The sequence below is a fragment of the Prunus avium genome, chromosome 7 (genome assembly GCF_965620075.1).
Source record: "Prunus avium chromosome 7, drPruAviu1.hap1.1, whole genome shotgun sequence".
NCBI classification, from domain to species: domain Eukaryota; kingdom Viridiplantae; phylum Streptophyta; class Magnoliopsida; order Rosales; family Rosaceae; genus Prunus; species Prunus avium.
The window spans coordinates 35,825,373-35,841,507 of NC_142290.1; the positions used below are offsets into that span (position 1 = coordinate 35,825,373).

A 16,135-nucleotide genomic window follows, 5' to 3' on the forward strand; every position below is an offset into this window, starting at 1 on the left:
CCATACCTTGTGGTTTAAGGGGTTTTTTTTTCCTAACTTAAATTGTTCTATTTTTTCTGCCTTCACACTCGACCAGCATGTGCTCTAATTGATATATGAGTCAATAACAATGTGACACAGTATTATTTGCTTAAATTAGACTGGAGACCACATTATCTTTAGACTCATTTTCAATCAATGATGAACGCATTTTCCATTTTATCACCCAGTTTTTCAAAAGAATTTAGATGAAAATTTAATAAAATACTAATTTCTCATAGAAACTTGCGAGCCACTCATGATGAAAATTTGGAAACTCTTGGTAATTATATTCCTTGGAAAAGTATTCTTCAAGGAAAATTTTTTTTGTTATAATATTGAAGCAGTCAGAAATGTACAAGCATAAATCATTACTTTTTGGCTAAGTTGGATTATTCTGTTAAAAAATTCAAATCGATTCAAATAACTTGTGGGTTTAGTCACAAAGAAGAACCCAAGAAAGATTCAAGAGTACTTTCAATTCTTGAAATTTCAAGATCAAACCCTAAGAAAGATTCAAAGTCCAGTCACTCCACCTATGAGTAAAATCAAAGATTTAGAATTCCCAAAGAATTTTCTTAAATAACATGAAGAAAAAAATAATTTGACATTAGAATATGTGCTCAAGAATGGATGAAAAATCAACTTGATCGTAGGATGAGATCGAAGTGGAAACAGTACAAGGACAAAAATGAAAGCTCAGATAACTACAGCGGCATTAGTGCAACTTTTTCACTTTTTATTTTCAGAATACACATATAATCTATATATATAAAGCAAAAGTCAGAGAATTGTGAAACATTCAAAATACCAGAAAATGCCCTTGATTAATGCAAACATTAAGAATTGAAATTATTAATTAAATGAGGATAATATGGTAAATTCATACTTTTTCATATTAAAAAAAAATTAAAATTAAAAAAAAATTCAGATAATGGATCCTATTTTTATGGAACACAACTACTCATTATCTTTTTTACTTCTAAAATAAATTTAAATTTTTTTAAGAAAAGCCTCTTGCAAGCGCGGAAGCGCGTGCGGAGAGGCTAGTTTAGTTTTATATAAAAAAAATAATCCTAAACTTAAAAAATAAATAAACAAAAAATGTTACCAAATGATTATTAAAATTGGGCCACACAGCAACTGCCCTCCAAAGCCCAAAACAGCAGAAGCTTAAGCGCGCCAAGTACCTCAGGCCCATTAACTCGCCATCCATCCTCCGTCTTCAACCTCCAGACCCCACCTCTCTCAGTCTCTCTCCTTCCCATGGCTCCTCCGAAAATTTTACTCTGCGGCGACGTTTTGGGCCACCTCAAGCAGCTCTTTAAACGAGTCGCTTCGGTATATATATATATCTCTCTCTCTCTAACTCTGTATCTTTTTTTAGCTCAACTAATTTTCGATTTCTGATTCTTACTGAGTTAACTCGTTCTAGGTCAACAAATCGGCGGGTCCGTTCGACGCTTTGTTCTGCGTGGGCCAGTTCTTCCCCGACTCGGCGGACCAGCTCGACGAGTTCAATGACTACATTGAAGGCCGGGCACAAATTCCTCTCCCAACCTACTTCATCGGAGACTATGGCGTTGCCGCCACTAAGGTACTCTTGGCCGCAACGAAAGATTCCGGGAACCAAGGCTTCAAATTGGACGGCTTGAAGATATGCAACAATCTCTACTGGTTGAAAGGCAGTGGCAAATTTAAGCTCCATGGTATCATTTTAAGTCTCTGCTTGGCACTGGGAAAAGTAAAGGAGAGAACTTTGTTTTTTTGGGCATACAACAAATGGAGGGAACTGGAGATTAAAATTTTGGTTTGAAAATTGTGCTTAAATAGAATTCAGCAGCTTACTCTAAGTTTGATGATCAGTTGTATTAAGCTTAGCTCAGTGCGTTTTCCATTAGCTTACATTTGCTATATTTTGCTTAAGATCGGATTAGTTGTTGCTCAGCTTAACTAGGAATTACTTGGGTCACACTTAAGTCTGATTAAAGGCCAGTGTTAATATACAGCTTTGGGATTAGAGTCATTGGGTGTGGGAAATAGAGGAATGTGTAAGGGCTTATGGGAGTTTGCTTTATTTTAGGATATGTGCTGATAGTTTCATTTCTGTTTATAGCTAATTACTGCACTCATTTTTAGGGTTATCTGTGGCGTATTTATCTGGTCTCCAATGTTCGGGTAGTCAACAGTTTGGGACATATAGTCAGGACGATGTTGATGTGTTGCGAGCGGTTGCTGAGGAGCCTGGAATTATTGACTTGTTTCTAACATATCCTTGTTTTGTTTTAAATTACATATGTGTTACTTTAGAATGAAAAAGAAGCTCATTTGGTATCCGTTACATGCTCTTTCTTGCTGCATTTTTCAGTTTTCGGACCATTTGTGTGATTTCTTTGACTGATTATTACTAACAAATGGCCAAGCGGGATCACTAATAGAGCAGCTGCATCCGATGTTCCTCCTGGAGCCTCTGAGCCTTTTGGCAGTGACTCTACTGTGGCAGAGTTAGTAGCCGAGATCAAACCGCGGTACGAAATTTTTGATATTATTGCATGTCATGTCATTTTTAATACTTTCCTCAATGGCATATAGTAGCAAACATAATAAGTTTTGTATTTTCATAGAACAGTAGCAACAACTCTATGATTCTGATCAAAGTTCATTTTCTGTGGTAGCTATCATATTGCAGGTACGAAAGGCGTGTACTATACACGTGAACCTTACTCCAATGTCGATGCTGTGCATGTGACCCGCTTCCTGGGCCTTGCTCCGGTTGGAAACAAAGATAAGCAGGCTAGTTATCTCAGCACAATTTCAAATTATATTCATGTTAACATTTTTGTTTTACTTCTTATTTGGTCTTGGGATGAATTGATACGCATGCTGTTCTCTTGTGTGTCAGACAATATCCTTCAGCTGCTTGTCATTACATCTTCATTTTATGCCCTTAAATATAGCTTTGATAACCCTTTGCATTTGTCTCTGCTCCTCAGAAATTTATTCACGCAATTTCTCCTACTCCAGCATCTACAATGTCTAGTGTTGAGATTAGTACAAAGTCACCAACCACTACCTTATCTCCATACACATATGGGGAGAAAACAGATCATGCAACAGAAGCTGGAAAGAGATCTAGCGATAGCATTTCTGATTCACAGTACTGGAGATATGATGTCAACCAAAAAAGGCAGAAACATGGAGCTGGAGATGGTAATAGGCTGTGTTTTAAGTTTGTATCCTCTGGCTCTTGTCCTCGAGGGGAAAATTGCAACTTTCAGCATGATGTAGATGCAAGAGAACAATCTTTGAGAGGTGTTTGTTTCGATTTTATGAACAAAGGAAAATGTGAAAGGGGTCCAGATTGCAAATTTAAGCACAGCTTACAGGCTGAAGGTGAGAGCAATTCTCACCAGAGACGTGGATCTGGAAATGCCAACAGTAACAGGTCTGACTCTGAATAACACCTTTTTGATGCCTATTGAGCAGGCCAATGAGAGGGGTTCAAGATGTTATTTGTTTTTGTTGTAACATTGAGTTTGATCTCACATGCAGGTCAACAGAGTGCTGGTTTTGTTTGTCAAGCCCCAAAGTAGAATCACATCTAATTATCAGCATAGGGGAGCATTACTATTGCGCCCTTGCTAAAGGTCCACTTGTTGAAGACCACGTATTGCTAATTCCTATAGGCCATTCACCCAACACCCTTTCTTTACCCTCAGAATGCGAAATTGAGCTTGGTAAATTCCAGGATGCTCTAAAGGAGTATTATAAGAAACAAGGGAAGGATGTTGTTTTCTTTGAGTGGGCTTCGAAACGTACAACTCATGCTAATCTTCAGGTAAGGATCTGTGTTGCAAATGTTTATATATGAAGTTTCATGAATGAATTCCTTACCCCACTTGTTCTTTTGTATAGGCTGTTCCTGTTCCATCAGCCAAATCAGCTGCTGTTCAAAATATATTTAACTTAGCTGCAGAAAAGTTGGGCTTCAAGTTTGAGACTACGAAATGTAAAATAATAGTACACATTTGTTGCATGCATTGGCTAGGATCTTTGATTATGCTTTGTGTTCATGTCAAACTTCTGATATTCCTTAGCTTCTACTACATCTTAAAATTTTTGTTCTTTTTGGCCTGTACTGCATCTTTAACTGATGCTTCCCTTCGTTACAGCTGGTAACAATTCTGATGGGAGGACAATGTTAAGGACACAATTTGACAGAAATTTAAGTTTCTTCTATGTTCAGCTCGCTGATGGTACAATCTTATCTCATTCCATTGAGGAGAATGAGAGATTCCTACCCCAATTTGGGCGCGAGGTAAGATCAAAAGTTCTACTGGTAGTTTGTAATCTGACAATTCCTTTCCTGACATTCAGAAGGTTGAAATCCAATGGCAAATGAAATATATTGTAGGTTATAGCAGGTTTGTTGAACAAGGCCGACAGGGCTGATTGGAGGAATTGTACAGATAGCAAAGAAGAGGAAGCAAAGATGGCAGGAGATTTCAAGAGTGGATTTGAAGAATTTGATCCAAATAAGTAATTTTTCTCGAAAGGAAGAAGGACTGAGAGTCCTAAATTTGTGATGTGATGTGATATCTCGAATGTCCTTTGCAATTTCTTTGTCTACTGGTGACGTCCACCAACCTCTGTAGTCATTAGCATCCATATTCTTACCAATTTTGAGAACCAAAGCCAAGATTGCTCAATGTATGTCATCGTTTTGTCACTTCAGGGTTGCTCAATTTTGACAACGAATCTCAGATGTTCTCTAATGCTTACTGAACAACTTGTCGACGGTTCATTCTCGTTGCAACAAGTGAGATCAAGAGGTGGCCTTAGTGCACCAACTGAATACTTATTGGCTATTGCAATTTTCACAGAGTGTTCAAGGATGAGAACGAGTCCAGTAAGTTTAACCCAAGTGCTGATTGATGCCTATTTTCTTTTCTATGTTCTCTCATATCGTATAATATTTTCGCATTTGGAATTGAGATGTCTGTTATGTATCTACACCCGGGCTTCTAATTTTCTGCTATCTTCACTCTGTCGCATGGCGTCGGTGTCAAGCATATTATATAATACTTTAACTATAAGCTCTTTTCAGTTTTGTGGCAGTTGAGACTCAATAATAATAATTGAATTCCATTTTGAAGCTTGAAGCCAAGAGGCATTTCTTTCTTCCTTTTTGGTTGATTGCATGTGGAATGAATGAAGCAAGCTGAGAAAGCTGTGGCCAACATCTTCCGGAATGCGATCAAGAATAAAATTAGGCATCTAATAATTGATTATGCTCCTTTTCATTTCAATGATTTTTTTACTTAGAAATATAATCCTGATAACCAGAAACTTCTGAAATGACCAAAAAAGTCAGCTCTATTGTGGTCCTAGCCTCTAATAGTAGGGGCAAGTGTCACACTCTCAGGGGCCAGAAAATTACAAGTCTATGTTTGCCATTAAAGAGCTTGTTGAGAGACTTTGGTTAGGTAGGACTTAGGAGCCTGCCTACCGGAGTGGGCAAGGAATATTCATAGCAAGAATAATTCTTTTCAGCCTTAGCAAAGATGTAGCGTGCAAACCACAAGGGTTGGTGCGGTTGACAAACTGCCACCTCTAGTTGGCGAGTTACCTAGTGCCTCAATGGTAGGGGTTCAAAATCCACAAACTGCCACCTCTAGTTGGCGAGTTACCTAGTGCCTCAATAGTAGGGGTTCAAAATTCATTGGAAGCACTTTGTGATCAAGGGCAAGTCAATAATCCAATTCTTCGGATGTGGAGACATCTCGTGGTATTTTAAATAAATAATAAAAAAAAAAGTAGCCTGCCAAAGAAACAAAGAAATCAAATGCCCCCGTTAACTAAAACTAAAGAATAAGCTATACTAGGATGGTCCCAAAGTGCCAATCTTCTTATGGCATAAGTGAAAGAATAAGCTATACTAGGATGGTCCCAAAGTGCCAATCTTCTTATGGCATAAGTGAAACTGAATTGTAAGATTCTGTGTTCGAGTTCCCCCTCCTCAAATATCTTGCTTGTAAATCTTCGTTGGGAAAATAAGAAAAAGAAAAAGAAAAAGAAAAGGGCTTCACCTAGAAGCCTCTGTTTTGATGGATATACAAAGAAAGCTTTATGGTGAAACAGTTGCGTTGCCTTTTTCTTTTTAGGTCGTGAAAATATAGCACAGGCCATCACTCGAACACAGATGGAGTGAGAGACAAGAAAACTATTGGATCACAAGGGCAGTTGCTTTGCAACTCTACATGAGAAGAGAAATCATTGCGATATAATGAAACCCAATTTTGAGTTTTTGATGATGTTATGTGGGGCTCATAGTTTCAGACGTGTTCTAGTCCGTGAAGTGAAAAAGCAAGAGAGATCCCAACAAAAACAAAACCCACTGTTATTATTATCTTTCATGTGGGGTGGGAAGTTCAGTGTCTTTGTCTACATCACACATGCTATTTTACTTGTCTGATTAAAAGCCATGTTGATGCATTCAAAAACGGTAATGATTTCCACAAATTGTTCGTTTTCTGATAAATCCTTGGAGATGGACTTATAGTTGATCGCAAAGTCAATAGTTTTCAAGTTAAAATGCATATTTAATTTCAAAGGACTTCTAACTCAAGTGATTAATAGCATTTATTCTTATATCCTACGTCATAGGTTCAAATTTCCCTCCTCTAATATCGCTTTATATCAACAAAAATTTAAAAAAAAGAAAGAAAAAAAAGCATATTCAACCCAATAGAACAAGTTGAAGTTGAAGTATATTTTAGCGACTGAATTTGTGCGTCCAACAGTTTAGGCAAGGTGTGCCTACTTTTAGGCCTTTTCCATTTTCTGACCACCGTCCAATTTAATCGTAATAGTTTAACCATTCAAATTTCTGCATGAGTCACAGACTCACCGACAGAGATATTATCACATGTTATTTTGGACTATTATCTAATTTGATCTTGAAGAAAAACTACACTTTATTTTTTATGCGGATGAGAAACAACTTTGTAGGCCATTAAAATGAGTTATAAATTATTGGTACGTGTTGAAGCCTAAACATACGTGTGCTTAGATAGGTTGTCGGCTTGTTTAGATGCAAATTTTCTGAAAAGTGTGCATCATCACAAATACACTATCATCATAATCATCATCACCATTGTCACTGTCAAAATTCGTCATGGGATTGCACCGCACAACCCAAACACAACAGAACCACCATAGTCCACAGAGTTTGATAGGTAGGGAACCCACGAGCCATAATCTGCTTCAGCTATGGACAAACAAGTGAACCGCCACCACCATCAGGGTGGGCTCCATTCATAGCAACGTGTTTATTATGTGGCTCATTTTCTTTTTCTAATTTCATCACAAGAATTAAAATTATTGTAAACGTAAGTTAAATGCCAGTTGGGTAGGGCACTGAGTCCGTCCCCGTGCACCTAAGTTCGATTTTAATTTAAAGTAATTTAAGTTACTTTTTTAACAAAGTAATTGAGTCAGCCATTTAAGAAGAGACATAATGTTAGAATCATCATCTTCCTCTGAAGTCTACAAAGGTAGTTTGGGGGGTCTGCATTAAGAGTATGGACCCCATAAGTCGACGCTCATTTCAACCCTTTTGAGAGGGAAGAGATGGCTTCTCATTCATAATTGCAGCATATGTTAGGAATGGATTGGGCAATTGTTGTAAGATATAAAATTCAGCAGGAACAAAAAAGGTGGTTTCTTTCTTTAAGTTTTTCATTTTCAAAGTCTAAAATCTAAAATTGCTAAAAGATTGGATAATTATATGCAACTAACAAAACTGCTTGGCCATCTTTATTTCCTTTTACTTTCTAGCCCACCCAAAGAAAAAGATGAAGAAGAAAGGCTTCTACTTCAATCCATCAAACGTCTCTCAACCAAAAAGAAAATTACTTTCTATCTTATGAGGATGCTGATTGCCAAACCATACAGTAGTAGAATATAATACAGAGTATTTAATATATAAAGCTTGTATTAAAAAAAGGTTGAATTATCCAGATCATGGAGGGATGGTGATGTGTCAAACCCTGATTTTGACACACCACATCTAAAAGGCTTAATCTTTACAAGAACAAATGCTAACCGAGAAGAAAATGAGAGTCAAGTAAAAACCATTAAAAACAAAAACCCAAGAATTTCAACCCCAAGTTCATTCCCCGTTAAACATAAATTTAAATATTAGCCAAGAATCTCTGCCAGCCTCTCTCTCTCTCTCTCTCTACCCCACTCAAGTACATCTCTCTTCTTACAAAGTTTGTTACTTTAGCACTGTAAGTTTGTTGGGTGTATATTAAAATAAAAATTTGTTTTTCTGGTTCATTTCTTAATTTCCAGTTGTGTTTTGTTACTCATGTCTGCTGGAAAGGTTCTGTCTTTCATGGACACCCCAAAGCTCTGCAAATTTCAGAGCTTTAGTTCCCAGAAAGCTAGAGGATTAGTTCCCTTAGCTATTTTCACCAAACCCAATTCTGGGTCTTTCCATAAGCTGCCTTCTCATTGCTTTGCTCTCACTACTTGTGAGACTTTTTTAATTTAATCTCCCTTTACATCTTGCTTCAAGTTACAACTCATAGTATAGAGATTAATTTATTCATTTTATTATTATTTTATTGGTCTCTAATCTCTTCTTCATCCTTGAGGAGGCTGGGGTAGAGTCTAAAATTTTTAGAACTGTTTATGGGATGGGGGTGGTGATGCCAGCCATTTTCCAGCTGGTTAATCTCTGTGTCATTGGCTTTGCTTTAGCTCTCCAAGGATCTGCAGGTAAATTTTAACCTTTACAAATCTTAGTCATATAAGCATTATTAGAACTGTTGGATTAAGTTGTTAACTTTCATATGGATTTTGAAGCTTTTGTGCTTTAGCAGCATTGTTAGTGATCTGGGTTTCTGAATTTTCATGTCGCTATTGTTGTTTATAAGCCCAATAATGTGGTGCACACGATTGTGATTAAATGCTGTATTCACATATATGTTCTGTTCTGATAGATATATGAAGTATATTAGAAAAGTGATCAAATGATTCGAACTTTGGCATCTTCTTCGATCTGAACATGTTCTCATCTTATTGAATTGTTTTCAAATTCTGCCTGAGTATAATTTTAGACTAGAGCTCACAGCTAGTGGGCCATCTAGTGCATACTGATGGCCTGGAATTGTAATATTCTGTTTTCGAAGTTACAATGTCCCAAGAAGCACGGTCATTTAGCAACTTCTATTTTAGTTCAGGTTTCATCTAGATCTGGGAAATGCCTTACCATTGAGGTTTCATCTGATGAAATGCCTCGTAACTATAAAGTATATATTGTTCCATAACAAGAATGGTAATATAAAAGGGATTTAAGATATCACATTTTCATAGCTTGCTTTAGTTTTCTTCTTTTAAGCACCGGCCTTCACCTTCTCTCAGGGTTAAATCTATCACCATCACCAGAACCTCTCTCTGTGAATCCTCCTATTGAAACAGCACCTGCTCCTCTCTCTCACAGAAAGTCATTCACAAGCAATGTACCAATCCCCGCATTACAGCCAAATGGTAAGTCCCATAACTCTGCTGTTGTAGATTTAGAAGTTTAGACATCTGCTTAAGCTCTTAATTTGACAATCTAGGGTCAGATTTGTACCCTCCGCCTGCGATGCCACCTCTTATGTCTGCCCCGGTGCCCCAAAAGATCAAGGGACAAGTACCATCCTTGTCACCAAGTATTCCTGAAGTGCTGCCACCAGATGATGCAGCTCCTCCACCACTAAGTGTTGAAGGTCATGTACCGTCTGTGCCACCAAATAATGCTCCTCCACCACCAAGTGTTGAAGGTCATATACCTCCTGTGCCACCAAATAACGCTCCTTCACCACCAAGTGTTGAAGGTCATGTCCCGTCTGTGCCGCCAAATAATGCTCCTCCTCCGCGAAGTGTTGAAGGTCATGTACCGCCTATGCCACCAAATAATGCTCCTCCATCACCAAGTGTTGAAGGTCATATACCGCCTGTGCCACCAAATAATGCTCCTCCATCACCAAGTGTTGAAGGTCATATACCGCCTGTGCCACCAAATAATGCTCCTCCACCACCAAGTGTTGAAGATCATGTCCCGTATGTGCCACCAAATAATGCTCCTCCACCACGAAGTGTTGAAGGTCATGTACCGCCTGTGCCACCAAATAATGCTCCACCACCACTAAGTGTTGAAGGTCATGTCCCTTCTGTGCCACCAAATAATGCTCCTCCACCACCAAGTGCAGGTCATGTCCCGTCTGTGCCACCAAATAATGCTCCTCCACCACCAAGTGCAGGTCATGTACCGCCTGTGCCACCAAATAATGCTCCTCCACCACCAAGTGTTGAAGGTCATGTCCCGTCTGTGCCACCAAATAATGTTGAAGGTCATGTACCGCCTGTGCCACCAAATAATGCTCCTCCACCGCCAAGTGTTGAAGGTCATGTCCCGTCTGTGCCACCAAATAATGCTCCTCCACCACCAAGAGTTGAAGGTCATGTACCGCCTGTGCCACCAAATAATGCTCCTCCACCACCAAGTGTTGAAGGTCATGTACCGTCTGTGCCACCAAATAATGCTCCTCCACCACTGAGTGTGGAAGGTCATGTACCATCTGTGCCACCTACTCCTCAAACAAAGGCACCAGTCAATAAGAGTCCAATCTCAGTGCCAGTTGCTCCAGGTAGATAAACCCCCAGGGCTATTTCTATGATGAATTTCGATTGAATTGGTTCCAACCAAATATTTGTTGTATTGTATTATACAGTACCCATTGTAACACCTTCGGGGACATTGCCACAAATTTCACCAGCCATCCATTCAAGTACACCAGACACATCACCATTAAGTGCTCATCAAAGACATGCGCCAAACAATAAGGTTCCCATACCAGAGCCACTTGCTCCAGGTAGATGTAGTATTTTGTTATGACATTAATAGATCTCAGATACTGGTTATAATCAGTATTTTACATTTTTTTTTTTTGCAAAAATACAGCACCTGTTTCATCATTGCCGAGGACATTGGGACCAAATCCACCTGTGATGCATCCGAGCACACCGAATATAGTACCACCTATATTACCTGGTGCGCCTTGTTCCTTTTTTTCTTTTTCTTTTTGAAAAAATGTCACATATAATCTTTATATTATAGAAACTAGTTAAATTGATCCATTTGTTCTTTTCTCTGAAAATGCAGTACCAGTTGCTTCACCAACAAGCAAATCGCCACAAAACTCGCCGTCCATTCACCCAGTTACACCTGGAGAATCTCCATCCACATTTCCTGGTACTACTTCAGAAAGAGCATAGTAGAAAACTATAGTTTTAATGTTCACATTGTGATACCCAGTTGAATCAGTTTAATACCTTCATTGAATTGTTGTCCTTTTAGCAGTTAACCTTGAACCTTTAGACTTCTTATCCAAATTTAATTTCAATAGCATTATTCGTGATTTGGCCGTTTGTGAAAACGTGCCACTGAGTGTGTTTGATCATTCCTGTCATTTGAATAACTAACAATTTGTATATTCACTGGCCCGAATATGAGATTACAGAAAATCAGTGTTCTTTTTGGTCTTAAATTACGATACCGCTGAAGTTTTCAACAATTATATTCTAACCATTGTAATAATTGACCTTCCCTAATATGAGGTTGCAGATCCTGAAGTCTCTCCTGCATCATCGACTCCCCCCAGCATCAACTGGAAAAGGAATCCAGTTGTTGCACCACCATATGAAGCTCCCAAGCCTTCACTACCCATGGACCATACCCCAGCTAAAGGTATAGAAAAATGTTGCATATCTTTTGGTTTCTATATGGGAGTTTGAGCTGTCAACCTTCTAATTCTAGGTTATGTTTTCTGCTGTAGCTCCTTCTGTTCACAAACCTGTGGTATCATCTCCTCCCTCCAGCACCAACTGGAAAAGGGGTCGAATACCAGTTGTTGCACCATCATATGAAGCTCCCAAGCCGGCAATACCCATGGGCCATACCCCAGCTAAAGGTATTAAAAAAATTATATGTTTCATATTAGTTGCTACTTGAAAGTTTGTGTTGTCAAGTTTATAACTCTAGGTTCTGTTTCTGATGTAGCTCCTGCTGTCCACAAACCCGTGAGACATTATAAGCTTGCTCCTGCACCGTCTGATTCATCCCCTGAACCTCCTTTTGATAAGGGGCATAGTTCTCCTGCATCTTCACCTTCAACATATAAGAATCATCATGCGAGGAACAAAGTCACCAGTCCTGCTCTTACACCATCGTATCTGGTTTCTCCTTCCACTTCAAAACAGCCAGGTTTAATGTTTCACCTGAACTACATGCGCCTGAATCACATAGATAAAAAATTTATTCTGTGGCTTGTCATGTTCTTTTTCATTATTAAATTATCATTTCAATACTTTATACAGGTCCAGTGATCCCACCAGCATCGCATCAAACAGGCAGGCAAAGACACTATGGTTCTCCACCCCTAAATCCAGGTACCAAAGGATTGAATTTTTGTTTTGTTTGGTCCCAACATTAAACCTGACTTTTCAATGCTGACACAGTTTCTACATGTCAGGGTCTTCAGTTCCTCCATCTCATTTACCTGTCACTCCGTCATTAAGCCATGTTGCCCCTGCTCCTTCTCCGTCTTTAAAAGATGCACCTCACTATACCAAAAGTAGGAAATGCTCTTGCCTCTGGTTCTCTGTTTTATTGCTGAACTTACTCATTTATCTTATTGTCTACTAAATAGCTTACCTGATAGTTATATGTTTACAATCTTAAGTGCCCCCTAAGCTTTCTCCATCGGGGTCTACGGCAAAAAGCCCAGAAGTGCCACCCCTGCCACTTGTTCGAGCATTCCCACCACCACCTCCCAATGAAGGTATTTAAGCTAAAATATTTATTTACCGGTTTACTGGTGTCTCTCCTCTCTTTGTTAGTCCTACGATATTCTTCTTGAAAGTTCAAACTAAAATGTAATGCAGAGGTTCTTCCTTTTTGTAGATTGTTCATCAACTATTTGCACAGATCCCTATACAAATACCCCTCCTGGGTCACCTTGTGGCTGTGTCTTGCCTTTGCAAGTTGGACTACGACTTAGTGTTGCTCTGTATACCTTCTTCCCCTTGGTTTCAGAGCTAGCCCAGGAAATTGCTGTCGGGGTTTTTATGCAGCAAAGTCAGGTTCGCATTATTGGAGCCAATGCAGCTACCCAGCAACCAGAGAAGACAGTAGCCCTCATTGACTTGGTTCCCCTGGGAGAAAAATTTGATAACACCACAGCATTTTTGACTTCCCAGAGATTTTGGCATAAACAAGTTGTTATAAAAGCATCCTACTTTGGTGACTATGATGTACTATATGTGCGCTATCCAGGTACAGTATACAATACGTATGCATATACATACCGTAGGCATTTGTATCAATAACATTTATCTTTACATGAAACTACACATGTATAGGTTTACCCCCATCTCCACCGTCTTCGGATGTTGATGTAATATATGAGGGACCGTATCCTGGTAACAACAATAATGGAAGGACGGTAAAGCCCCTCGGGGTTGATGTGCACAAGAAGAGGAATAAAAATGGGCTAAGTGGTGGGATAATTGCTATTATTGCTTTGTCTACCTTTGCAGCAGTTGCTTTATGCTCTGCTGCTGCTTGGGTTTTTCTGTTCAAACATGGAGACTGTGCTTCTGAACCAACACCAACTCCACAGGCTTTGCTACCTTCTGTTGGCAAACCATCAGGTAATATGAATCCCGCAAATTGAATCAAATTAGTTCGGGTGCACAGGTCAGTCTGTATGGCCTTGCAGGTTCCTTAAGCAGACTATAATCTTTAAGATGAGCCAGTGGTTAGATTACATTATCATTTCTAATATAGAAAATAATGTATATATTTTGCAGGTACTGCTGGGTCTATGAGTAGGCACAGTTCCGTGTCGTTATCATTTGGATCTAGCATTGCAACATATACAGGATCTGCTAATACTTTTAGTGCAAGTGACATTGAGAGAGCCACTGACAATTTTGACCCTTCAAGAATACTTGGGGAAGGTGGCTTTGGGCGTGTTTATAGTGGTGTTCTTGAAGATGAGACCAAGATTGCTGTCAAAGTTCTAAAAAGAGATGATCAGCAGGGTGGTCGGGAGTTTTTGGCTGAAGTTGAGATGCTTAGTCGCCTTCATCATCGAAATTTGGTCAAGTTGATTGGCATATGTACAGAAGAGCATAGCCGTTCCTTGGTTTATGAGCTCATTCCTAATGGCAGTGTGGAATCTCATTTGCATGGTAGCTTTTTGTCTGTTTGTTTAGGCTTAGTTCTGATTTTATTGATTGCTGTTCATAATTGTTCCATTCTTAATGAACTTTTTTAATGTTGAAGGATTCTTTTTGACATACCTATGCTTCTGTCAATTTTGCTTGATCTTAGGAATTGACAAGGACACTGCTCCACTTAATTGGGCGCACCGCATGAAGATAGCACTTGGTGCTGCTCGGGGTCTGGCATATCTACATGAGGATTCCAGTCCCCGTGTCATACACAGGGATTTCAAAGCCAGCAATATTTTGTTGGAAGATGATTTTACTCCAAAAGTGTCCGACTTTGGTTTGGCACGGACCGCCATGGATGAGGAAAATAGACACATATCAACCAGGGTCATGGGAACTTTTGGGTATGAGATGTTTTCTTGCCTCTATTAAGTATTCCAGTTCCTCTAGATCATCCTTTGTTGACTAACCACCATTGCATGCTATATCCTGTGACCTAGAGGAGACTTTTTTAACATCTCTATTATGTCGCCGTGCTGCCTTTGGCAGGTTCTGACATCTTTAAATTCCTAATGATAATATTCAGGTATGTGGCTCCAGAATATGCAATGACTGGGCATCTTCTTGTCAAAAGTGATGTATACAGCTACGGTGTTGTACTTCTTGAACTCTTAACTGGAAGAAAACCAGTGGACATGTCACAGCCACCTGGTGAAGAAAACTTAGTTGCATGGGCCCGGCCACTCCTCACAAGTAAAGAAGGGTTGGAAGCAATGGTAGATCCAAATCTAGGTGATGTCCCATTTGACAGTATTGCTAAAGTGGCAGCTATTGCTTCAATGTGCGTACAACCGGAGGTATCACATCGTCCTTTCATGGGTGAAGTTGTTCAGGCCTTAAAACTGGTGTGCAATGAGTTTGATGAGGCAAAAGAAATAGGTTCAAGGAGTTCTAGCCGAGACGATTTGTCCATTGATGTGGCTGCTGAAGCAAGCACTGCCTCAGGACAGTTGCCAGATACTTTCCAAAGCCAATACTCCATACTTACCTATGATTCCGAGCTTGAGACAGAGAGGGAAGGATCGCCGTTGAAGCTGTTCAGTACGTCAATGAGCATGGGGAGGCAAGATTCTGAATCCTTTAGGAGGCACTCCAGTTCAGGTCCTCTGGGAACAGGAAGGAGTAAGCAGTTCTGGGAGAGACTGAGGAGATCATCCAGGGGCAGCGTGAGTGAACACGGGTTTATGTTAAAGTTATGGCAAGGATCTCATTGAATGCTTGCAAAGTTACACGTTTTACGATGATGGGTTACTTGTTTGATCCAATCTCAGATTTCCCATGTAAAAAAGCAGGCATTCACTTCATGTACTGCTGCAGGCAAGAATTCAAGAATGTCCTGCAGAGTATGGGAACTGAGATATAAAGCAAGTTGTGCACTTGTGCTGAATGGAAATGCAATTTGGATCAACCTCAATAAACGCATCAAAATGGTAACAGGAGCTACTGAATTGTCAGAGTTGAAGATCAAAAATTTTGGACAGAGGCTACTAGAAATCTTTTCTTTTTTTGTAAATTCAGTGATAAATTGTGTGTTCAGATCAAGGATGCTCTTGTTACCAAAATGTATAGAACAATTTGTGCCATAAAATGAATCTATAATATGCATCTCTTCCCTTTTTTGTATATATATATACCAAAACTTATATTTAAATTAGTTGATGAAAAATTCTGTGTTTTTATGTTGATGAATATAAATTTGGAACAAATTTAAAAAGTTGGAAAATGGTGATGACCAAAATCACTAAACGACATGTCGTGTTTTTTA

The 16,135-nt window shown here is 39.2% G+C and overlaps 2 protein-coding genes across 8 annotated transcripts; both read left to right on the forward strand.

Moving 5' to 3' along the window:
* Positions 1-1,203: 1,203 nt before the first annotated feature.
* LOC110751099 (CwfJ-like family protein / zinc finger (CCCH-type) family protein) lies at positions 1,204-5,185 on the forward strand. Of its 2 annotated transcripts, XR_015825815.1 has the most exons (11): positions 1,204-1,359; positions 1,454-1,727; positions 2,158-2,285; positions 2,425-2,546; positions 2,694-2,811; positions 3,012-3,463; positions 3,571-3,856; positions 3,934-4,027; positions 4,191-4,336; positions 4,433-4,650; positions 4,754-5,185. XR_015825815.1 is itself a non-coding variant. In XM_088244752.1 (10 exons), the coding sequence occupies exons 1-10, from the start codon at positions 1,285-1,287 to the stop codon at positions 4,559-4,561; spliced, it is 1,824 nt and encodes a 607-aa protein (XP_088100878.1). In that variant the 5' UTR covers positions 1,204-1,284; the 3' UTR covers positions 4,562-5,185. The 2 variants fall into 2 exon arrangements, 1 of the variants encoding a protein (XP_088100878.1); XM_088244752.1 differs by having other exon boundaries at positions 4,433-5,185.
* Positions 5,186-8,123: 2,938 nt separating this feature from the next.
* Positions 8,124-15,995, forward strand: LOC110750976 (Protein kinase superfamily protein). Of its 6 annotated transcripts, none has more exons than XM_088255867.1 (17): positions 8,124-8,805; positions 9,451-9,576; positions 9,651-10,721; positions 10,806-10,946; positions 11,036-11,125; positions 11,237-11,326; positions 11,699-11,821; positions 11,910-12,044; positions 12,134-12,337; positions 12,451-12,522; positions 12,615-12,707; positions 12,816-12,914; positions 13,037-13,408; positions 13,495-13,785; positions 13,945-14,328; positions 14,471-14,714; positions 14,897-15,995. In XM_088255867.1, the coding sequence occupies exons 1-17, from the start codon at positions 8,724-8,726 to the stop codon at positions 15,582-15,584; spliced, it is 4,305 nt and encodes a 1,434-aa protein (XP_088111993.1). In that variant the 5' UTR covers positions 8,124-8,723; the 3' UTR covers positions 15,585-15,995. The 6 variants fall into 6 exon arrangements, with proteins under 6 accessions (XP_088111993.1, XP_088111994.1, XP_088111992.1 ...); XM_088255866.1 differs by having other exon boundaries at positions 8,125-8,805; positions 12,606-12,707; XM_088255868.1 differs by lacking the exons at positions 13,495-13,785; positions 13,945-14,328; positions 14,471-14,714; positions 14,897-15,995 and having other exon boundaries at positions 12,606-12,707; positions 13,018-13,379.
* The last annotated feature ends 140 nt before the right edge of the window (positions 15,996-16,135 follow it).

Excerpts from the sequence above, each read along its gene's own strand:
- LOC110750976 (XM_088255866.1), top strand. The coding sequence starts at position 8,724 with ATGGGGGTGGTGATGCCAGCCATTTTCCAGCTGGTTAATCTCTGTGTC. Across the intron at positions 10,947-11,035 it reads ACCAGAGCCACTTGCTCCAG|CACCTGTTTCATCATTGCCG; the intron begins GTAGATGTAGTA and ends GCAAAAATACAG. Across the intron at positions 12,915-13,036 it reads ACCACCACCTCCCAATGAAG|ATTGTTCATCAACTATTTGC; the intron begins GTATTTAAGCTA and ends TCCTTTTTGTAG.
- LOC110751099 (XM_088244752.1), top strand. The coding sequence starts at position 1,285 with ATGGCTCCTCCGAAAATTTTACTCTGCGGCGACGTTTTGGGCCACCTC. Across the intron at positions 2,286-2,424 it reads GAATTATTGACTTGTTTCTA|ACTAACAAATGGCCAAGCGG; the intron begins ACATATCCTTGT and ends TGACTGATTATT. Across the intron at positions 4,337-4,432 it reads TACCCCAATTTGGGCGCGAG|GTTATAGCAGGTTTGTTGAA; the intron begins GTAAGATCAAAA and ends AATATATTGTAG.